General features: G+C 46.5%; 1 protein-coding gene across 4 annotated transcripts; it reads left to right on the forward strand.

Moving 5' to 3' along the window:
* The first annotated feature begins 13153 nt into the window (after positions 1–13153).
* Positions 13154–17958, forward strand: LOC123148359 (disease resistance protein RGA4). 4 transcript variants are annotated; one of them, XM_044567748.1, is made up of 5 exons: positions 13154–14179; positions 14522–16668; positions 16781–16909; positions 17090–17259; positions 17722–17958. In XM_044567748.1, exons 1-4 carry the CDS (start codon positions 13362–13364, stop codon positions 17227–17229), a joined length of 3234 nt encoding a protein of 1077 aa, XP_044423683.1. In that variant the 5' UTR covers positions 13154–13361; the 3' UTR covers positions 17230–17259; positions 17722–17958. The 4 variants fall into 4 exon arrangements, with proteins under 4 accessions (XP_044423683.1, XP_044423681.1, XP_044423684.1 ...); XM_044567746.1 differs by having other exon boundaries at positions 13155–14179; positions 17048–17259; XM_044567749.1 differs by having other exon boundaries at positions 13156–14179; positions 14522–16656.
* The last annotated feature ends 6172 nt before the right edge of the window (positions 17959–24130 follow it).

Below are 24130 nucleotides of genomic sequence, written 5' to 3' on the forward strand. Positions count from 1 at the left end.
ACACTTGTATCCTAGGCCTCTCATATATAGCGGGCTAGACACACGATGTAACCTATGCCAACATAATAGCACCGGAACGCAGGGGAAGCCGGCGGCATGTGCCGGTGTCCAGGGCGACCGGATGCGGTATTGTGACGGTGTCACGGGGAGGAGCGCCCGTAGTCAAGCCCCGGGGATGTAGCCATATCGGTGAAGCTCGTTAACAATCTCAATATCGTGCGCGTGTAATTGTTTGGTCCTCGGATGATCGACGATATGCCTTGGATTTATTCTAACAAGTGGTATCAGAGCAAGGTTGAAGAGGTCCGGAAGGCGATCGAGGTTGATCTAGAGGAGGAAGGAAGCGTCGACAAAAATCTGCAGGAGCGATCGTGATACGGGGGTGATCCTCGGTGAGTTGTGATCAAAGATGCAGAGTTGGTCGTGTTTTGTTCTTCAAGAAGCAATCGGACGCAAAAGGTCGGCGACTCGTGGCACGCAGGCACGAAACCTCGGACGAGATCGATCTGGAAGCGGGTAGCAGCGGAAACTGCTATGGTTGCATGGCTAGCATGGGTCGTAACAGGCGAGCAGGCGTTACGTACGAGTACGTGGAGGCGCTGGACTCCGAGGTACACGTACAGTGCAAACCGAGTTTGTTTTGGACAAAAAGAAACAGGGCCGAGTCCTTGTGTTCAACGTAGAGAGAGGCAACAACAGATCAAATCTACCGGAAGAAAAATCCATCACACGTGATAAGGTGATACATCGGAAAGCACACACAGGGCAAGGTAACAGCCAGTGTTGTAATTAGTGCCAGGGAGCTGCCCATCGCGTGAAGACCAAGAGGTCTTTTTTGGTTGGAGTTGTGCACGTAAGTGCTTGTGTACTTCGGCGTCGTGGGGACAGCTCGGGTATATTTTCACAGGGTTAGCCGTACAAAGAACTATGATGCTTATGGGTATCAGGTTTAAGGTGAAGAAGTTCAACGAAACTGAAAACCTTGGGTTATGGCAGACAAGGGTGAAATATTTGGCGGCACAATAGGGATGTTTGAAAGCGAGTCATGCCAGCTAAGATGGAATTATCATGTGATGGATGGAAATTCGCGGAAGACGATTTGGGAGCCTCGAGCGTGTCATACAGTCGAACAAGTTCGGCTGGGTTGGACTAGATAGTCTGATAGATCGATGCAAGTCGGTTGGTATAGAAGACGGTGTTGGGATCGGTGAAGACAACGTAGGAGCGTGATGTTAATGGTGACCTGCTACCGTTTGAGCACTGCATTGGTTTTCCCTTGAAGAGGAAAGAGTGATGCAGTAAAGTAGCGTAAGTATTTCCCTCAGTTTTTGAGAACCAAGGTATCAATCTAGTAGAAGGTCATGCTCAAGTCCCTTGCACCTACACAAACAAATAAGAACCTCGCAACCAACGCGATAAAGGGGTTGTCAATCCCTTCACGGTCACTTACGAGAGTGAGATCTGATAGAGATGATAAGATAATATTTTTGGTATTTTTATGATAAAGAGTAAAAGTAAAGAAAGCAACTAAACAGTAATGAAAATAACGGGAGATTAATATGATTGAAAATAGACCCGGGGGCCATAGGTTTCACTAGTGGCTTCTCTCAAGATAGCATAAGTATTACGGTAGGTGAACAAATTACTGTCCAGCAATTGATAGAATTGAGCATAGTTATGAGAATATCTAGGTATGATCATGTATATAGGCATCACGTCCGTGACAAGTAGACCGAAACGATTCTGCATCTACTACTATTACTCCACACATCGACCGCTATCCAGCATGCATCTAGAGTATTAAGTTCATAAGAACGGAGTAACGTTTTAAGCAAGATGACATGATGTAGAGGGATAAACTCATGCAATATGATATAAACCCCATCTTTTTATCCTCAATGGCAACAATACAATACGTGCCTTGCTGCCTCTGCTGTCACTGAAAAAGGACACCGCAAGATTGAACCCAAAGCTAAGCACTTCTCCCATTGCAAGAAAGATCAATCTAGTAGAAAAAGATAACCAATCATACATAAAAGAATTCAGAGAAGATTCAAATATTGTTCATAGATAATCTTGATCACAAACCCACAATTCATTGGATCTCGACAAACACACCGCAAAAGAAGATTACATCGAATAGATGTCCAAGAGAATCGAGGAGAACTTTGTATTGAGATCCAAAGAGAGAGAAGAAGCCATCTAGCTAATAACTATGGACCCGAAGGTCTGAGGTAAACTACTCACACATCATCGAAGAGGCTATGGTGTTGATGTAGAAGCCCTCCGTGATCAATGCCCTCTCCGGCAAGACGCCGGAAAAGGCCCCAAGATGGGCTCTCACGGGTACAAAAGGTTGTGGCGGTGGAATTAGGTTTTCATGGTCGCTTCTGATGTTTTGGGGGTTCGTAGATATATATAGGAGGAAGAAGTAGGTCGGCAGAGCCACAAGGGGCCCACGAGGGTGGAGGGCGCGCCTGCGGGGTAGGCGCGCCCCCTACCTCGTGTCTTCCTCGTTTGTTGCTTCACATCCACTCCAAGTCCTCTGGATCAAGTTTGTTCCAAAAATCACGTTCCCGAAGGTTTCATTCCGTTTGGAATCCGTTTAATATTTTTTTTCTGCGAAACACTGAAATAGGCAAAAAAACAGCAATTTGGGCTGGGCCTCCGGTTAATAGGTTAGTCCCAAAAATAATATAAAAGTGTATAAATAAGCCCATTAAACATCCAAAACAGAATATATAATAGCATGGAACAATAAAAAATTATAGATACGTTGGAGACGTATCAAGCATCCCCAAGCTTAATTCCTACTCGTCCTCGAGTAGGTAAATGATAAAAAAAGAATTTTTGATGTGGAATGCTTCTTAGCATAATTCTCAATGTAAATCTTTTTATTGTGGCATAAATATTTAGATCCGAAAGATTCAAGATAAAAGTTTAATGTTGACAAAAAAAATAATACTTCAAATATGCTAAGCAAGCAATTATGTCTTATCAAAATAACATAGTCAAAGAAAGCTTATCTCTACAAAATCATATAGTTAGGCTATGTTTCAATATTGTCGCACAAACGTTCTCATCATGCATAACCCCGATGACAAGCCGAGCAATTGGTTCATACTTTTTAACGCGCTTCAGCCTTTTCAACTCTTACGCAATACATGAGCGCAAGCCATGGATATAGCACTATGGGTGGAGTAAAGTATAATGATGGCGCTTATGAGAGAAGACAAAAAAGATAGAAAGTCTCACATTGACGCGGCTAATCAATAGGCTATGGAGATGCCCATCAATTGATGTCAATGAGAGGAGTAGGGATTGCCATGCAACGGATGTACTAGAGCTATAAATATATGAAAGCTCAACAAAAGAAACTAAGTGGGTGTGCATCCAACTTGCTTGCTCACGAAAACCTAGGGCATTTTGAGGAAGCCCGTCATTGGAATATACAAGCCAAGTCCTATAATGAAAAATTCCCACTAGTGTATGAAAGTGACAAACATAGGAGACTCTCTATCATGAAGATCACGATGCTACTTTGAAGCACAAGTGTGGAAAAAAGATAGTAACATTGTCCCTTCTCTCTTTTTCTCTCATTTTTTCTCCCTTTTTTTTCTTTTGGGCCTTCTCCTTTTTTTCCTTTTTTTCTTTGGCCACTTTTTTTAGTCCGGAATCTCATCCTAACTTGTGGGGGAATCATAGTCTCCATCATCCTTTCCTCACATGGGACAATGCTTTAATAATGATGATCATCACACTTCTATTATTTACAACTCAACAATTACAGCTCAATACTTAGAACAAAGTATGACTCTATGTGAATCCCTCCGGTGGTGTACCGGGATATGCGATGAATCAAGAGTGACATGTATGAAAAAATTATGAATAGTGGTTTTGCCGCAAAATACGATGTCAACTACATGATCATGCAAAGCAATATGACAATGATGAAGCGTGTTGTAATAAACGGAACGGTGTAAAGTTGCATGGCAATATATCTCGGAATGGCTATGAAAATGCCATGATAGGTAGGTATGGCGGCTGTTTTGAGGAAGATATAATGAGGCTTATGTGTGGTAGAGCGTATCATATCACGGGGTTTGGATGCACCGGCGAAGTTTGCACCGGCGAAGTTTGCACCAACTCTCAAGGTGAGAAAGGGCAATGCGCGGTAGCGTAGAGGCTAGAAAATTGTGAAAGGTTGAGAGTGTGTATAATCCATGGACTCACATTAGTCATAAAGAACTCATATACTTATTGCAAAAGTTTATTAGCCCTGGAAGCAAAGTACTACTACGCATGCCCCTAGAGGGATAGAACTGTAGCAAAAGACCATCGCTCGTCCTTGACCGCCACTCATAAGGAAAGCAATAAAAGAACACCTATGTGTCAAAATTGTCGCACAACTTTTACCATGCGTGCATGCTACGGGACTTGCCAACTTTAACACAAGTATTTTTCAATTTCACAATTACTCAACTAGCACACTCTAATATTACCATCTTTATATCTCAAAACACTTATCAAGTATCTAACTTCTCATAATATTCAATGAACTCAATATGGAAGATTAATTTCACAATTAAAGCAAATTACCATGCTGTTTAAGACTCTCAAAATAATATAAGTGAAGCATGAGAGATCAATAATTTCTATAAAACACAACCAGCGCCGTGCTCTAAAAGGTATAACTGAAGCACTAGCGCAAAAATATATAGCACAAAAGATATAAGTGAAGCACATAGAGTATTCTAAAAAATTCCGGATCATGTATGTCTCTCTAAAAAGGTGCGTACAGCAAGGATGATTGTGGCAAACTAACAAACAAAGAATCAAATCACACAAGACGCTCCAAGCAAAACACATATCATGTGATGAATAAAAATTTAGCTCCAAGTAAGTTACCGATGGTTGAGGACGAAAGAGGGGATGCATTCCGGGGCATCCCCAAGCTTTGGCTTTTTGGTTTCCTTGGATTTACCTTGGGGTGCCTTGGGCATCCCCAAGATTAGGCTCTTGCCACTCCTTGTTCCATAATCTATCAAATCTTTTACCCAAGACTTGAAAACTTCACATCACATAAAGTTTTTGGGATCGTGGAAACACTAGCACCCAAATCACACAAAGCATAACATTCATGATCTTTAATTTTAATTTTAATTGTAGGTTTCCATTCATCATAAAGTTTTCTAGGGATAGAAACTTCCAACTCAAGTTTTTCTTCATAAGACTGCATCAAAGCATCAACGATATGTTTAGTAAAAGCTTTATTTTGACTATAAGCATGCGAAGAATTTAGCACGGATTGCAACAAGGAAATACAATCTATCAAAGAGAAATTATCATAATTAAATTCCTTGAAATCCAAAATAGTGGGTTCATTGCTATCTAAAGTTTTAACCTCTTCAATCCCACTTTTACTAATTTTTGCATCAAGATCTAAAAACTCCGAATTTTTGGGACGCCTTTTAACTAAAGTTGACTCATCTCCAGTCTCATCATTATCCAGATTCATATTGCAAAACAAAGATTTAATAGGGGACACATCAATAGCTTTTAGATATTCATCTTTATTCTCATAAAAGTTAGAAGAACACGCTTTCACAAAGCAATCTTTCTTAGCACGCATCCTAGCGGTTCTTTCTTTGCACTCATCAATGGAAATTCTCATGGCTTTGAGAGAATCATTGATATCATGCTTAGGTGGAATAGATCTAAGTTTCAAAGAATCAACATCAAGAGAAAGTCTATCCACGTTCCTAGCCAATTCATCAATCTTAGGCAATTTTTCTTCAAGCAAAGCATTGAAATTCTTTTGAGAAATCATAAATTCTTTAACACTAGTCTCAACATCAGGGGGCATCTTATTAAAATTTCCATAAGAGTTGTTGTAGGAATTACCATAATTATTAGAGGAGTTACTAGGATACGGCCTAGGATTAAAGTTTCCTCTATAAGCGTTGTTACCGAAATTATTCCTACCAACAAAATTCACATCCATAGATTCATTATTATTCTCAATCAAAGTAGACAAAGGCATATCATTAGGATCAGAAGCAACACTCTTATTAGCAAGCAATTTCATAAGTTCATCCATCTTTCCATTCAAAACATTAATTTCTTCTATTGCATGCACCTTTTTACTAGTAGATCTTTCAGTGTACCATTGAGAATAATCAACCATAATATTCTCTAGGAGTTTGGTAGCTTCTCCTAAAGTGATTTCCATAAAAGTGCCTCCCGCGGCCGAATCTAAAAATTTCTAGAAGCAAAATTCAATCCGGCATAGAAATTTTGTATAATCATCCATAATTTCAAACCATGAGTAGGGCAATTACGTATTATTAATTTCATGCTCTACCAAGCTTGTGCAACATGTTCATGATCAAGTTGCTTAAAATTCATAATATCATTTCTAAAAGAGATGATTTTAGCGGAAGGAAAATACTTAGAGATAAAAGCATCTTTGCACTTATTCCAAGAATCAATATTATTTTTAGGCAAAGACGAAAACCAGGTTTTAGCACGAAATCTAAGAGAAAACGGAAATAGCTTCAATCTAACAATATCATTGTCCACATCTTTCTTCTTTTGCATATCACACAAATTAACAAAGCTATTTAGATGGGTAGCGGCATCTTCACTAGGAAGGCCGGCGAATTGATCTTTCATGACAAGATTCAACAAAGCAACATTAATTTCACAAGATTCAGCTTCGGTAAGAGGAGCAATCGGAGTGCTAAGAAAATCATTGTTGTTGGTATTGGCAAAGTCACACAATTTAGTATTATCTTGAGCCATCGTGACAAGCAAGCAATCCAACACACAAGCAAACAAGAAGCAAGTGAAAAAAAGAGGGCGAACAGGAAAGAGAGGGCGAATAAAACGGCAAGGGTGAAGTGGGGGAAAGGAAAACGAGAGGCAAATGGCAAACAATGTAATGCGAGGGATAAGAGTTTGTGATGGGTACTTGGTATGTCTTGACTTGACTTGGCGCACACCTCTGCGGCAACGGCGCCAGAAAGGGTGATGTAGTAAAGTAGCGTAAGTATTTCCCTCATTTTTTGAGAACCAAGGTATCAATCCAGTAGGAGGTCATGCTCAAGTCCCTTGCACCTACACAAAAAAATAAGAACCTCGCAACCAACGCGATAAAGGGGTTGTCAATTGAGGGAGTCCTGGATTAGGGGGTGTCCGGATAGCCGGACTATAACCTTTGGCCGGACTCCTGGACTATGAAGATACAAGATTGAAGACTTCATCCCGTGTCCGGAAGGGACTTTCCTTGGCGTGGAAGGCAAGCTTGGCGATACGGATATGTAGATCTCCTACCATTGTAACCGACTCTGTGTAACCTTAGCTCTCTCCGGTGTCTATATAAACCGGAGGGTTTTAGTCCGTAGGACGAACAACAACAATCATACCATAGGCTAGCTTCTAGGGTTTAGCCTCCTTGATCCCGTGGTAGATCTACTCTTGTACTACCCATATCATCAATATTAATCAAGCAGGAGTAGGATTTTACCTCCATCAAGAGGGCCCGAACCTGGGTAAAAACATCGTGCCCTTTGTCTCCTGTTACCATCCGCCTAGACGCACAGTTTGGGACCCCCTACCCGAGATCCGCCGGTTTTGACACCGACATTGGTGCTTTCATTGAGAGTTCCCTGTGTCGTCACTTTTAGGCCCGATGGCTCCTCAGATCATCAACAGCGATGCGGACCAGGGTGAGACCTTTCTCCCCGGACAGATCTTCGTATTCGGTGGCTTTGCACTGCGGGCCAATTCGCTTGGCCATCTGGAGCAGATTGAAAGTTACGCCCCTGGCCATCAGGTCAGATTTGGAAGTTTAAACTACACAGCGGACGACCGCGGAGACTTGATCTTCGACGGATCTGAGCCACAGCCGAGCGCGCCGCACTATCACGATGGGCATGATCTAGCTCTGCCACCGAACAGTGCCTTGGAGGCCGCACCTGTGTCCGCTCCGGCCCTTAGCTCGGAGCCGACCACACCAATCGAGGATGGGTGGTTAGACACCGCCTCGGGGGCTGCAATCTCTACGGCGATCAAGCCGAACACCAGCCTTGTCCACTGCGAAGCCCGTGACTCCAAAGTGCCGGACTCCTCTCCGGACTCCGAGCCCTCCGCGCCCCTACCGATCGAATCCGATTGGGCGCCAATCATGGAATTCACCGCCGCAGACATCTTTCAGCACTCGTCCTTCGGCGACATTCTGAATTCACTCTGGTCTCTCTCTTTGTCAGGAGAGTCCTGGCCGGACTATGACCGGCAGGATTGGGATGTGGACGATGTAGAAATTCGATCCCCACCCACCACCCACTTCGTAGCCACTATCGATAATTTAAACGACGTGCTCGACTTCGACTCCGAAGACATCGACGGTATGGATGACGATGTAGGAGACGAACATGAACCAAGGCCTATAAGGCACTGGACTGCCACCTCATCTCATGATGTATACATGGTGGACACACCCAAAGGAAGTGACAACGAGGAACATAGGGATGCAACGAGGGATCGTTCACTCGAAAAGCAATCAAAGCGGCGACGTAAGCGCCGCTCCAAGCCCCGCCTCGACAGAGATAGCAGCCATACAGACACAGCCATAGAGCAGGACGAGCTGGCGGACGACGAACATGCCTTCGAGCAACCGTCCGAACAGGGCAACTTGGATAAACAAACCGAACAACCCGTCCCCGGCGAAAACAGCATTCCGGAAGACCTTATGCCGGATAAGCTCATGGAGCAGAAGAACCTCCACAAAAGGCTCGTCGCCACTGCGCGTAGCCTGAAAAAGCAGAAGCGGAAGCTCAAAACTGCGGAAGATGCACTCAGAATCAGATGGAGCAAAGTACTCAACACCGCAGACAAATATGGCGGCAGTCGCCGCACAAAAAGCTATCCGAAGCGAAAGCTACTGCCTGAATTTGATGAGGAGGCCTTAGAGCCCCTACAGTCAAAAAATAAGAAAACCACCCGGTCGGATAGACGACCACATGGCCAGCATGGAGCGGCAAGCGGCGCCGCACACAAGCCGACACGCGATCCACTCAAGGGTTCGCATCAAAAAGATGGTCCAACCAGATCTATCTACGGGCCAAGAAAGCAAGTTCTAGTAAGCAATGCAACACAACAAATATCCGAACATCACGGCACACCCAAATACAGGGGTGCCGCACACCCCCTATGTTTCACCGATGAGGTTCTGGACCATGAATTTCCAGCGGGATTCAAGCCCGTAAATATAGAGGCGTACGACGGAACAACAGACCCTGGAGTCTGGATTGAGGATTATATCCTCCACATACACATGGCCAGAGGAGATGACCTCCACGCCATAAAATACTTACCCCTCAAGCTTAAAGGGCCAGCCCGACATTGGCTCAAAAGCCTTCCCGAAAACACCATTGGAAGTTGGGAAGAGCTCGAGGATGCTTTCCAGGCAAATTTCCAGGGGACCTATGTCCGCCCTCCGGATGCAGACGATCTCAGTCACATAACTCAACAGCCCGAAGAGTCAGCCCGGAAATTCTGGAACAGATTTCTTACTAAAAAGAATCAGATAGTCGACTGTCTGGACGCCGAAGCCCTAGCAGCTTTTAAGCATAGCGTTCGAGAAGAATGGCTCGCCAGACACCTCGGCCAAGAAAAGCCAAGAACAATGGCCGCATTAACAAGCCTCATGACTCGCTTTTGCGCAGGAGAGGACAGTTGGTTGGCAAGATGTAGCACCAGCGACCCAAGTACATCCGAAGTTAGGGATGGAAACGGAAAACCCCTACGCAGCAAGGACCAGCGCCGGAATAAGGGAAACAGCCCAAAGAGCACGGCAGTCGACGCCGGATTCAAAAGCTCGCGGCAGAATCAGAGAAAGCCACCCCTCAAGGATAACAGGGACGAGCTATCCAACTTAAACAAAATCTTGGACAAGATATGTCAAATACACAGCACTCCCGGGAAGCGTGCGAACCATACCCACAGAGATTGTTGGGTTTTCAAGCAATCCGGCAAACTAGACGCCGAACACAAGGGGCTCGACACACCAAGTGAGGACGATGACGAACCCCACAAGCAGAGCACCAGGAAACAAAAGGATTTCCCACAAGAAGTCAAAACAGTAAACTTACTTCACGTGACGAATAGAGTGGCGCCAACAGAGATACGCGCCATATGGCCTATCCCAAAGGAGCCTCGCCAATGGTTGTTAAAACCGATCACCTTCGACCATTAGGATTACTCTAGAAGTATCCGGAATGCAGGCTGGACTGCCCTGGTATTAGATCCAATAATCGACGGACTCCACTTTACAAATGTCCTGATGGACGGTGGCAGTGGTCTAAACCTGTTATACCAGGACACCATCCGCAACATGGGGATAGACCCAACAAAAATTCGCCATAGCAAAACCTCCTTTCAAGGGGTAACACCAAGCCCGGATGCCCATTGCATGGGTTCTCTCCGGCTAGAAGTATGTTCGGCTCCCCCGATAACTTCCGTCGCGAAAAGCTAACTTTCCATATCGCCCCATTCTCAAGTAGCTATCAAGCACTGCTGGGACGCGAAGCTTTCGCCCGCTTTAACGCAATACCGCATTATGCATCTCTTACGCTTAAGATGCCCGATCCACGAGGCATCATCTCATTAAAGGGAAGCATTGAGTGTTCCTCCTGCGCGGAGGATTGCGCGGCTGCCTTGACAGCCCCACAATAAAGCGGCTTCACCAGCCAAAGCACCTAAACGGGCCGTCAAGACAACGGACACGGTTAGACGAGTCCGGCGTAAAAATACAATGGATAAAGGCTTAACAGCCGTATGCCCCTGTACTAGGGGCCCCGCGCATACAAAATAAGAGATAATAAAACTCAATTTTACCGATCTTTGAATCATACTTTGTTTATTTAGCATAACATACGTTTTCGCACGATCTTTTAAACTAAGTTCCTCTCTTTTACAGATGAACACCGTGCTACGCCCGTCCAGGATACGGCACAACGGAGACATAGGTGTAGACGTGCAGCAGGGACCCGTGCCAAGGATTCTTTTCAGATTAAGACCTTGCGTAAACCTTTTTTACTGTCTCTTGTTGATACACATCCCCTGGTTTTTTGGCATAACCGAGGAGGAGGCTGGCGTTTTGGCATGTGGCCACATCAGAATTTTGCACGTACCTGGACACTAGGGGCTTATTACCAAGGGTGTTGTTCCGCCCGCCCTCACAAAGACCGAATACCTTAGCGAGTGTTCGAACAGCCTCTAGGCGTCCAGGAACCGGCCAGACCCGCCATAGGACGCGGCGAGTGCGTAGGACACAAAGGCGACGCTGAGCCTCCCGGACCTCGTGGCGAGCATGTGTAGGGGACCCGACCATGGAGGCGTGGCGGAGCGGGGAGCAGAGCGCGTACGAGTCGAGTGGGCCGGTGGCGGTGGGGCCGCGTTACGCGAGCGCGAGGGCGAGGGCGATCAGGGAGTTAAGCAGAGGCGGGGGTGTGCCATAGGACGATGGTTATTATTACTACTCGAATGGTTTTCAAACCATTTCAGGAACCGGCTTCAACCACAGGTAAGCACTCAGTTTGAGTTCGATTTGGGTGGAAATCAAGTTGGTTTGGTTTTGGTTGGGTTGACATAAATACACACCGAGTTTAGTTTGGTTTGGGTTGCCACGTTTATTCGTGCAGGTTTGATTGAGGTGCGGTTTAGTTCTCAAACTTTTCTCAGATTTAAATGAAACCTATACTATATAGAATGTTACAGTAAGAATACCTACAGCCAGGTTTCCCAAACTGATCGAGCGGATTACTTGGTCAGTGTCTGGTCAAAAAAATGTTTGGGCTGACCGGCACCCCTCAAATCCAGCCCAAATATGCGGCTTGGAAAAGGGAGGCCCAGACGCTCCTGGGCGCGTCCGCCACGTCGGACCGGCTTACCCTGGCCCCGCATATAACCCCACTCTGGACGAACCCTAGACTGAAGTCCATCCCTCGCTCTCTCTCTCTCTCTTCGAGTCCCCCCCTCCGATCTATATATAGTGAGCGATAGCAGTAGTGCCACGTCCGGTAACGGATCTTGTAGCGACTCTGACTGGGAGCCATAGTGCGTGACATGGAGCCGGATGACATAGAGGAGATCGCCCTCTATAGCGCTGCGCTGATCACGACTAGGCAGGGGCAGCAATGAAAGATCGGGGTTCCGTCCCGTCCCCCATCGCCGGCGGCACAGTGCGTGCGACGTCATCGACCACTCTCATCCTCTGCATAGCTTCAGGCGCTCGACACTCCTCCAGGTAGGCCGCCCCCGTCTTCGCCTGTTGTACCAGCTCGGGAGGGTGTCCCCAGCCACCGTTGGGTCCCCAGTGCCCGTGTCAGCGTCTGCCCAATTCTAAGGCGCGAGCTGCAGCGGGCGAGGGATAGGGTTACGGCAGGGAAGGTGCTTGTCGCGCGCCGATGGATCTAGAGGACCCGATCCTTGCGATGGTCCTCCGGCCCTCCCTCAGGACAGTGGAGACAATGCGTGGTGTCTCTATCGCAAAAACACCAAAGCGCTCCAACTCGCCATCAAGCAGTCAAAGGGCTACATGCGGCTACCAAGGTGTAGACAGCTCGGCTGGCCAAGGCGTAGGACTGCGCGGTTCGAAGGATGATTGAAAACATCTTCTCCAAAGACGATCGCGCGGTTGGTTGTCTGCATCCTAACTATGCAGGTGCGTACCCTTTTTATTTATATCCTCTTGATGATAAAATCCACTATTTGTCGAGAAGGAAAGCGAAGAGACATTTTTTGCCCCTTACACCGGACAGAGAGGACTGTTTTGTAAAAAGGTTTGTAAAAATTATGAGGGGCGGTAGGTAGCATCCCATGTGCCTACCGCAGACGTCTGGTCACGGCAGTCCGTCTACGAAATTGCTGCACGGACGACATGTGCTGGCCGACCTGCGGACGAAGGAACAATCCAGCGGCCCTTGCAAAGTCAATCATGCGCATGTGTGGCTGATTTAACCTGTCGTCTTAGAATCGTCCGAAAAAAATCGTGTGTATAGCAAGACTAGTCCGTCTATGCCATGGAGCCAGGCCTATCACTATAATAAAGCCAGCCCATGTGCCTTCCGACAGCGTCGGGTCACATCGGTCCCTGAGACGGGCTGCGGGCATCCAAGGTCTGCCACACAGTAGGCAGTGCAGTGCAGTCACTGTTGTTCTCATCATCACTCACAGCTCGACCACCACACCACACACAATGCAGACAGTGCCACTAATCTGTTCCCGGCCTCTCTCTCTCTAGAGAGAGGATAGAGTGATAGAGTATAATGGAGTGAAATTGGTGTGCGGAGAAGACGATGGAAGCAGCTGCGGTTGGCACCGCCGTCGGCAAGCTCGCGCCTAAGCTCTATGACCTGTTGCTAGCAAATCGCAAGGTGCGGGCGGAGCTGGAGCATGACATCGAGTACATCAAGAAGGAGCTTCTCATGATCTCTGCCGTCATCCGACAAGATGGCGGGAGGAGGAGGGGCGGCGACGACGACGTCCACGGCCGCTGGATCGCGATGGTGCGTGAGCTGGCGCGCGAGATCGAGGACTGCGTCGACACCTTCACGCACCGTGTGGCGCTCGGGTCCGGCACGTCGTGGATCCGTCGGGAACTCCACCGGGTGAAGACGGTGAGGGCCCGCAACCAGTTTGCTGCGGCGATCCACCGTCTCAAGAAGAAATCAGCGGAGGCAGCCATGCTGAGAAAGAAGTACGAGCCAGATTCATCATCCGTTCTCACAACAAACTTCCACACCGGCAACACCGGATCCAGCTGCAACTTGGTATCTGATGATGAGGAGGATCCGGAGACGGACACGGTGGCCGTGGGCATCGACGCTCAGCGGGATGATCTCCTGGAGCTGATAAGGGGACAACAACCCGAGGAGCTCAAGGTGGTCTCCCTTGTTGGGTTCGGTGGAATAGGGAAGACTCTTCTCGCCCGGAAAGCCTACAACGACACGGTTGAGGAAGGGGAATACGCCGTACGGGCTTGGGTTCGTGCTGCGGACAAAAGCTCAAGGTATGTTCTCAAGGAGATACTAGGGCAGCTTGGAATTGCAGGCAGCAGCTCCTGCCATCTCAGGAAGCTCCGCGCAAGCCTCAGAGAGTGCCTCGGAACCAAGAGGTGGTACATACCCCAACCATTTTAATTTGCATAAAAAATTGTTATATTACTCTTATTTTGGGGAAAAATATATCAAGGTGTATCATATTGTTTAAGTGTAAGGTGATCTTAGCATAAACACTAACCATCAATACCATATCTCTAGCGTTGCTTCTATGACGACAATAATTCCTATTTCAATTCTTCCTTTCTTTCTCTTTGATGATAATTCCTATTTCTTCAATTCTTCTTTCTTTCTAGTTGAAACAGATCCCTATTATAGTGACACAAATATACTTGCTTTCTCTGAAGATCGAATATCTTGTAATAGTTCTTATGATTTGTCAATCTACCTCTTGTCAGGTTCTTCATTGTGATTGATGACATACGAGCTGCATTTTGGCACGATATAAAAGATGCCTTCCCTATTGTTCCCGGGGTGAGCAGCATAGTTATGGTGACGACAGCCATTCAGTCCATAGCAAATGCCTGCAGCACCGCTCATGGTCATGTCTATGTGATGAAAACTCTTGCCGAGGAACATTCAAGACAGCTGTTCTTCAAAGAAGCTTTCTTGGAAGATGCACCGGCACCTGGTGATCGCTCGCAGCTTAGTGCTTCACAAGCACTGACCAAATGTGATGGTCTACCCCTTGCTCTTGTTACCACTGCCCAGTTCTTGCAAAGTAGAGGGAATCCAGAAAGGTGGGCAAATCTATGCAAATACCTTGGCAAACATTTGGAGACAGAAAATACCTTAGCAAGAATGAAGCGTGTGCTCGTCCATAGCTATACTAGCCTTGGTAGTGAAGATGTCAAGACCTGCTTGCTATATCTGAGTATTTACTCAAGTGGCCATCCAATCAGAAGAGGAATTCTGATAAGGAGATTGTTAGCTGAAGGACTCATCAATGAAGACAATAGACGCAGTCCCCTCAGTGTTGCTATTGACTGTTTTGATGAGCTGGTCAATCGGAGTATCATTCAACCTATTCATGCCAGCGGTGCAGAGGTGAAGAAATGCCAGATTCATGGCATGATGCTCGAGTTCATCCTGCACAAGTCCATGTGTGAAGACTTTGTTACATCATTGTATGATAAGGATCCCCTACCTGGGAGTAATATCCGTTGGCTTTCACTGCACAATAAAACAGTTGAAAGGTCCAAAACGAATCCAAAGAGTTTATGTCTTGTCCGGTCCCTGACAGTCTTCGGCAAGGCGCACAAATCTGTCTTGGACTTTTCCATGTACAAACTGTTGCGTGTCTTGGATCTAGAAGAGTGCAATGAACACTTGGATGACAAGCATCTCAAGGAGATATGCAATCTGTTGCTGCTCAGATACCTAAGCCTCGGGGGCGCTGTTATGGTTACTATGCTTCCCAAAGAGGTCAAGAAGCTTCAATTTTTGGAGACATTGGACATAAGAAAAACCAAGATAGAGATTCTGCCCACACAAGTCATGGAGCTGCCATGTTTAGTTCATCTGTTTGGAAAGTTCAAGCTCCAACACAATGTCGGAGACCGGAGAATGGGTAAGCTAAAGACTTGGTTATCAGAGAACAGCAAATTAGAAACGCTGTCTGGATTTGTTGTGGACAAGAGCCAAGAATTGCCACAGCTCATGGATCATATGGAGTACCTGACAAAGGTGAAAATATGGTGTGAGTCCACCGGCACCAATGCCTTTGCCAACAACAACTTAAGTCATCTCTCAAAAGCCATCAAGGGGTTCATCCAGAGAGGCACCCAACCAAACGAAGCTCGTTCACTCTCGCTGAACATCAACGATGAATGGCCCCAAGACTTTCTGGATTTCTCCCTGGATAAGGATTACTCCTACTACCTTACCTCACTCAAACTACGAGGGAACAGAATATGCAGCCAGCTGCCTCTGTTTGTTACCATGCTGGGTGGTCTCACTAAGTTGTGTCTGTCATTCCCTGATGATCATAAGCTCAGTGGTAACTTTCTAGATTCCCTGAGTAGAGTGTGTGGCTTGGAGTACCTAAAGCTGATTGCAACTCAACTGGACAAGCCTGTCATTGGACAAGGCGCACTCAGAAGCCTACAATGCCTATGCGTCATGGTAGAAGTCATGACTGAGCTGGAAATCCAAGAGGGAGCTATGCCACGTGTCGAATCACTCCAGCTGCTATGTAAGAACATGAATGGCTTTAGTGGGACGACGATCCAGTGCCTGCCACGTCTTAAGGAGGTCGTTCTCCATGATGGACTGAGCAACCAAACAAAACAGGACTGGAAAGAAGCAGCAAAGAGACACCCAAGATATCCCAAGCTCTTCTTCGTCACGAGAGAAATCGTTAATGAGCCTACTGCGAAATTTATCCCGGCGGCAACAATTACTGATATGATGGCCCAAGAGGTTCCTGTGGGAAGTAAGCTTGCAGAGAATTTTGATAGCCCTGAGATACCGCCTACTGATACGACGTCATCAATGACAACGCCTCCCGGTGCCATTTCGAATGGAGAGTCCGGTAAGCAAGCTTGTATGTGCATCTTATTCTGGTCAATTGCTACTTTGGTTAATTCTTGGGGTTTGTTGAGTTATATGTAAACTCTCTCTTCACACAGGCACATGACATTTTTTTTATTGTGCAGTACCGATTGCTACTTCTGAGCTGAAAAATGAGCCTGCTGTGGAAATCCCCATGGCACCAGCTGCTACTACTAATATGACATTGCCGGTGAATGATGAGGCTTCTGCTAATGCACAACAAGAATATTCTGGTAATTCACTAAGTGTGTATGTGCATCTTTTTTTTTTCTTAACTTCTACTTATGTTAATTCTAGAGGTGTGTTGAGTTGTACATATACTCTCTCTTCAGCACACACGTGACATTATTTACTTATTTTTAATTGTGTAGTACAAGTTGTTACTTCTGAGATGGGGAGTGTGGTGGCTGCAGAAAACCATGTGGCGCCAGTTACTACTGATAATGCGACCTTCTCGGTGAATAGCGATGCCTTTGCTAATGCACAACAAGAATATTGTCCAATCAACAACATGGAAAGTTTTAAAAAGAAGATTGAAGGGGTGGCTATTTGAGAGGATCAGCAGATGGAAGATGGCATACAGGTAATAACAAATTCCATTTGTCTAATTGTTTTTCTACTGCTCTCCTAGTGGTGTACCTAGTAGAACCGATGTGAAGTTAGAAAGCACTACCTAGTGACCTATAAAACATCTTATATGTATTTACAGAGGGAGTACTATTCTTGAGGTAAATAGAACTATTCAGGTGATTACTGATACCGAAGCTGGTAGATTAGTGTTTTTATAGTGTGATAGTGTGCCTCTGAATGGGGTTGATCTAGAAATGGTGGTGTAGATAGTTGTAGTGTTGGTGCAGCTGGTAGATTAGTGTTTCTATATATTTGTGGAGTGTGGTAAAGTGCACACTGAATATTCAGGTTGCTCTGTTCAATTTTGTTTGTAGTTCACTTGTAAACTTTGCCGGAGCAGTTGCTTCAGTTTGGACTATAATGAACCTGTAGTGCATTGTATGATCAGTTTCTAATGATGGATTGCATCCCTCAGGTGGTGCTGGCTGTACTGCTAGAGCTATGGGCTCTGTCTCCTGAAGATGACGTGCTTCCAACAAGTTCCTCCTCTTGGTACTTTGGCTTCAAATAATACTACATGAGTTTGTTCTCATGCATGTCAATTCGGTGGGCTTTCTGCCTTTACAGAGCTCACCATGTATTGTATGTTGTTGGACACAATATGTATTTGGTCATTCATTCAGTCACACAAAGTTATACTATGTTCCTACAATTTGCAGAGTTTTTTTTTTACTTTTTTTGCTTCATTTTCTGGTTTACCACACAACCGCCACGCAATCAAAGCCACTGTGTGCACAGAGGGATCAGCAAGATTTTGTCTGCCTATGCCTGAACTAAAAATTAGCAGAGCATTTGGATGTCATAAAAAGAAAAGGCAGACTCCTCTGCCCCAGCGACTCCCAGCACCGAGGGAGACGCTGGCCGGCCCCTCACACGAATGGCGGATTCCATCCATTCTCTTTTGGAGCAAAGAGTGCTCCGAATTGAAATAAATATTGCGAGAACCAAGACGACCCCCAACTGAATCTCAAAGACATCAGGAACCCTAGTTTCTAGCTACAGATCGAAAACTTACAGGACAACCTGCGACGACTCCACTCGAGCCCACGGACGGGACGGGGCCGGCGTTCGGCGACCACCGCGCCACCGGCCACCGGCAGAAACATTGGCTCGCCGCCTCTCCGGCACATCTCTCTCACGCCTCCTCTGCTCCGGACAGACGCCCGCGTGAGCTCGTGCAAATCGCCGCGCTGATTGGACGGACACCAAAATTCGGCCGCGATTTGAATCTTTTTTCTTTGAAGCGACTGATTTCTGCTCTAGCAAATCTTGTTTTTCAGTGTACGCACAGATGTATTATGGCCAGCACTAGGCGCCCGGCGTGCCTGCCCAAAGTTTCGGCCGGTGGCGCCCCAGCCGTCGGATTAGCCCCTTCCGAGCCGCTCGATTCTTATCCCCTCAGGTCGTCTGCAGCGCGCGCTCCTCCCACTCGCCGCCGCTGCCGCTGCCGCTGCACCCTGGGCGGCACACCGAACCAACCTCCCGTTGCTCGCTGCATCCATCTCACGCGCTCCCTGCATCTCGTTGTCATTGCACCCTCGCTGACATCTCGTCCCTATCTAGTTGTGCAATTTCTAGCAAAAACATGATTCCACCAAAAGAAATTACATGGTTCCAGCAAAACATTAGAACGGTTCCAGCAAAATGACATGTTCACAGCAAAAACATTGATATGCTTCTAGCAAAAAAAATACATGGTTCAAGCAAAAAAAATATGATATGGTTCCAACTAAAAAAAATGATATGGTTTCCGACAAAAAAAAGGTCAAAATGAGACATGCCATCTTGCTGTGGTAACTCCTCAACTTGCCTGTGGTAGCAAAAAAAAAGGTCATCGTTCTATGGTCGCATCGTCGCCGTAGCCTGAAGCATGACGCCCGTTCACCGGTTGCGGCTCCCCCGGACGCCGCAGCTCCCCACCATCCATGATTGCAGTTCGCCTTTCGGCCGCAGCTCCCATGGACGCGGCTGCAGCTCGCCGTTCCGGGCCTCGGTGGAGAAGAGGATGTAGCTCCGCATCCATGTACGCAGCTCCTGCTCGCATCAGCACCGGCGTCCCTCGGGCTGTATCAAGAGCAGAGAAGCCTCGGCAAAGGTTTTGACGTCAACGCCTGCAAGAGCGGTGAACAGAGCACATGTGAGCTGAGCTGTATGAACCGTGGATCTGAAGCTTGTCGCTTTGAGGAATGAAGATAGGCTTGTGTACCAGGATGGATCTTATCGGCAACCTGCAAGTAAGCGCTCCACGGGGCTTTTTCTTAGTCTTTCCCGAATACGCTTGCATTCACGGTGAGGCAGGTCGTTGATCGATACTACATCGGCAAGCTTACTTCATGATTCAAGCTGCACTCTGAGTTATAATGACGGTACATATCTATGTAAAAACAGCCAGTACCAACCAAGCAGACTATATTTGCTTTCCAGGTATAATTCGAACTGGCCTTGAATATGCCTCGACAATTGACTCCAATGAAGCTGCATCTTTGACAACTGGTATCATCCTCTCATTTGTCCCGAGAACAAGGGTCAGCCTCTGCAACAACATTTTCAACACGCGCTGCAGAATCCAAACACTGAACTTTTTTTCATGAAGGACACGCAGCCTGCCAAACAAAAGGCTCAGATAGATGAACCAAATCTGAAGAATCATCAGACAGAAGGAATCTTTTAGCAGAAAATTCAGACTTCTAGAGGATGCCCAGGCAGAAAGTATGACAAGCCAAACCGAACATGCTTGTTTCTGAATTTGTGTATACAGAATCTGAAGAATTCTCAACAGGAGTGTTGACCGTGAACTGTTCTTCGGGCATCCCAGTGTGCTTACCTGCGGGAGATCCCTCGATGATGATGTTGTTTTTTTTTTTGCGAGGAAAAAGAGAATTCATTCATCAAACGGCGGCCAAGTCTGCATTACATAGGTTAGGTAACTCGTCCGGTCCTGACCGAAGCCACACTGCAGTGCGCTTCTTTATTCTACCATAGTTTGCTAAAAAGTGGCTAACAACATTTTGTTCCCGCCTAACATGCTTGAATATGAACTTCCTATTATCCTGATGAAGTAACGATTTAATCTCCTGGACCATCATCATATATGTTGATCTGTTGTCTCCCTGGTCAGCGGTCATCTTAATAAGCTCTGAGCAATCTGACTGGATAATGATTGGCAAAGTTGACCACTGGATGGCTAAGGAGACGCCTTCCACACAAGCTGCTAATTCAAATTGCAACGGCGTTGCACAGTGTTGTAACTCACGGCAGGAGGAGTATATAATTGCACCACATTCATCTCTAAGACTAGCCACAATGCATAGTAACATACACATATCCCTAGACTATGTTACTACCTTCATAGCGGGTAGTAACATAAGTGTGGTAACATGCAAAGCTTCATTTATTAGGTTATAGACTCATATTGCATTGAGACATGTGATGTTATAGTAACTAGCTAAGTTACTGCAACTACCTCTCTCCTCATTAACTCATTGCCACATAAACAAATTTGCTGAGTTGGACTCGATATTACTGTTGAAGTTACTCCCACGGTGGCTAGTCTAAGCACCATGCCAGCTACTGCTGTGTTCTCCACTTCCGAAAAAGAACCATCAATGCTCAACGCCACCCAGCCCGCCGACGGAGGCTCCCAGGCAAGCTTCTTCGGCTCCCAGCGCACATGTGATAATGGGCTGTTCTTGCTTAGTTGACCGGCTCCCATTTTACCTTTGACATGGTCAGCATGAGGGCTGGCTTGTACGACTAGCAGGGAGGTAATATAACTGAAGAGAAACCGGGTCGACACCTTGATGGGTGACGGACGTTTGTTGTGGACGGTCTCATTGCGCACATGCCAACATCTCCATAGTGTCATCAACATACAGAAGCGCCCTTTTTCTGACAGCTCCGCTAACACCTGGAGGAGCCAATCCGTCCCTGTGTTCACTAGCCTCCGGACGTCTGGAATATCCCATTGTTTGCCATTACTCGCCACAGCTCGACTGTTCGTGGGCACCTACATAGAGCATGGAATGTGTCCTTCGGTTCGGTAGCACACAACGGTGCTTATTAGTCCAAGTGGGTAAACAATCAGTAGCCACACGCCACGCAAACACACGCACCTTCGGAGGAGCAGGGCACCTCCATAATAAAGCACAAACGGCTCGTCGCCCGTCCGGTGCCCTGCTCGCCACGACTGAAGATTGACGAAGACGATCGTCGAGAGCTAGCCGATACGCGCTCCAGACAGAGAAAATACCATTCCATTCTGGTTCCCATGCCAGGACGTCCGCACCAAGCCGAGGCGAAGTGCGAATTTTGATTATTTGATTAATATCTGCAGGTAAAAAATATTGATGGAGGAGGTCAAGGCGCCAACCACCTCTCTCGTCCAGAAGCTCAGAAAACTCGCCTCAACCTGCAGCGTCCCTGTTTCGTGATTGGTTTGCCATAAATTGGTATCCATCGATCTCTTCATATACGTAGGGACTGTCCGTTGCCAACTCTCCAGATGATACCACGTTTTATAAGTTCCAGTCCATGCACTATCGATTGCCACGTTGGTGAAGTACTACTAGGGAACACCGTGTCCTCAAGATTACCTGATGGAAAGTACTTGGCCTTCAATACTTGAGAGCATAGACTGTCCGGGAAATTCAGAATACGCCATGCCTGACGTGCTAACAAAGCTTGATTGAACAGCCGGAACTCCTTGAATCCCATTCCGCCGTGTGACTTGGGTTGAATCAGTTTCTCCCATGCTCACCAGTGCTTTTTCCGTCTTCCCTTCTCCACTCCCCACATAAATTCCGAACCATCCGCGTGAGGTCATCGCATGTTGATACTGGAAGCCTGAATACACTCATCAAATAAGTTGGCAGGGCTTGAGCAATGGATTTGATAAGAACTTCTTTTCCACTCTGCGCCATTGACTCGCACCATGTAACAAATCTCTTAGTAAACTTCTGTGGGATGTTCTGGAACCGTCCCTTGGACATGCGCCCCATAGGTGTGGGGAGGCCCAAATATTTCTCCTCAAAGCTAACATTCTGAACATCAGGGATACGGATCACATATTCTTTATCTCCCTGTCGGCAGTGTTCCCCAAACAAAATTGAGCACTTCTGTGGATTAATAAGTTGTCCTGTTGCACTAGCAAACATATCCAGAACACCTTTAACCTGCAATGCTTCTTGTTCTGTAGCACGAAAAAATAGGAGAGTATCGTCCGCAAAAAAGAGATGGGAAATCCCTGGTGCCCGCGGGCACACTTTCAGTGGCGTAATATGAGACTCCCTCGCCTTCTCCTTAAGCAGTGCTGCTAGGCTGTCCGCAATAAACAAAAATAAGAATGGTGATAAAGGATCTCCCTGTCGTAGCCCTCGCGACGGTGCAAATGAATCCGAGCAGGCTCCATTAATTTTACAGTGTATCTCACCGAGGTGACACATGACATTATCCATTTCACCCATCGATGATCGAAGCCCAACTGTTGCATCACTCGCTCCAGGAAAATCCAATCCACCCGGTCATACGCCTCGGACAAGTCCAGCTTATAGGCACAAAATTTTTTGTCCAGGTTTTTCTCATGCCGAATAAAATGAGTACACTCGAAAAGCAATGAACGCATTATCTGTAATGAGTCTGCCCGGGACAAAGGCACTCTGCTCTGGTGAAATTAGCTCACCAAGCAGGGGCCTCAATCTGTTGACCAGACACTTTGCAATCACCTTATAAATCACGTTGCATAGGCTTATGGGACGGAAATCTGACAACTTACTTGGTTCATCAATCTTTGGAATCAGCACTATGGTTGTCATATTCACCACCTCTGGAATGTGTCCTGACTCAAAGAATAACCGCACAGCTGAGATAACATCCTCCTTCATGATAGCCCAGTGTTTCTGGAAAAATCGAGCTGGAAAGCCGTCCGGACCCGGTGCCTTTAGAGGCCCAATCTGAAACTTTGCATCACCTATCTCCTTATCAGTGAAGGTAGAGCAAAGTCGTTCATTCATCTCATCAGTGATAGGTCGAGCAAACAAGGGCACCAGCCACATTATCAGTGATAGCTCGATGATGATGCTGTTAATTTTGTCTGTATTTCGAGCTCAGGGCCTGGATTGCAAACTTCATCTTCGTCGTGTTGCTGATTCGACTCAGTGGGTTATCAGCAAGCATTGTGAATGCGGAAAGTAGTGGACAAAGATGCACAATCAGAACTGATGCATGTACAGATACATACTGTAAGTGCGCTTCCTCTGCTTTCTGAACCCTTGCCCATGGCTTCCTTTGCTTTTGCCCTGCTTTCTCAATTTGTATATGTTTGCATAGTACTCGAGCTCTGGACAACAGTCACATAGTACATCAATGGCACTTTCTCAATTTGTATATGTTTGCATAGAACAAAGTCCATGTCTGAATGAACCGTACCTTAGAACAGAGAACCTCGGGATGGTCTTGTTGTAGTAAGTCGAGTGGCATGACTAGAAGAGTGATGCCGCATGGTTGGACTCGGGGTCATCCCACTCGAGTCTGTCCTACCTCTCAACCACTGGCTTGGAACCTTCATGTGACACGGCTGGTAGCCGTCTCAAGCCCCAGCTATCCCCGGGGCTGACCGTCTCCAATGCTGGCGCGGATAGGTCTCCTTGCATATTTGCTCTAGGTGGTGGACATGATACAATTTGATCTGCTTTAGCTTCCTAAATGTGACACCATATGCTACTCCCTCCGTTCCTAAATATTTATCTTTCTAGAGGTTTCAAATGGTGACTACACACGGCGCAAAATGAGTGAATCTACACTCTAAAATATGTCTATATACATCCGTA

This window comes from Triticum aestivum, chromosome 7A, assembly GCF_018294505.1.
Source record: "Triticum aestivum cultivar Chinese Spring chromosome 7A, IWGSC CS RefSeq v2.1, whole genome shotgun sequence".
In the NCBI taxonomy this organism is placed as follows: domain Eukaryota; kingdom Viridiplantae; phylum Streptophyta; class Magnoliopsida; order Poales; family Poaceae; genus Triticum; species Triticum aestivum.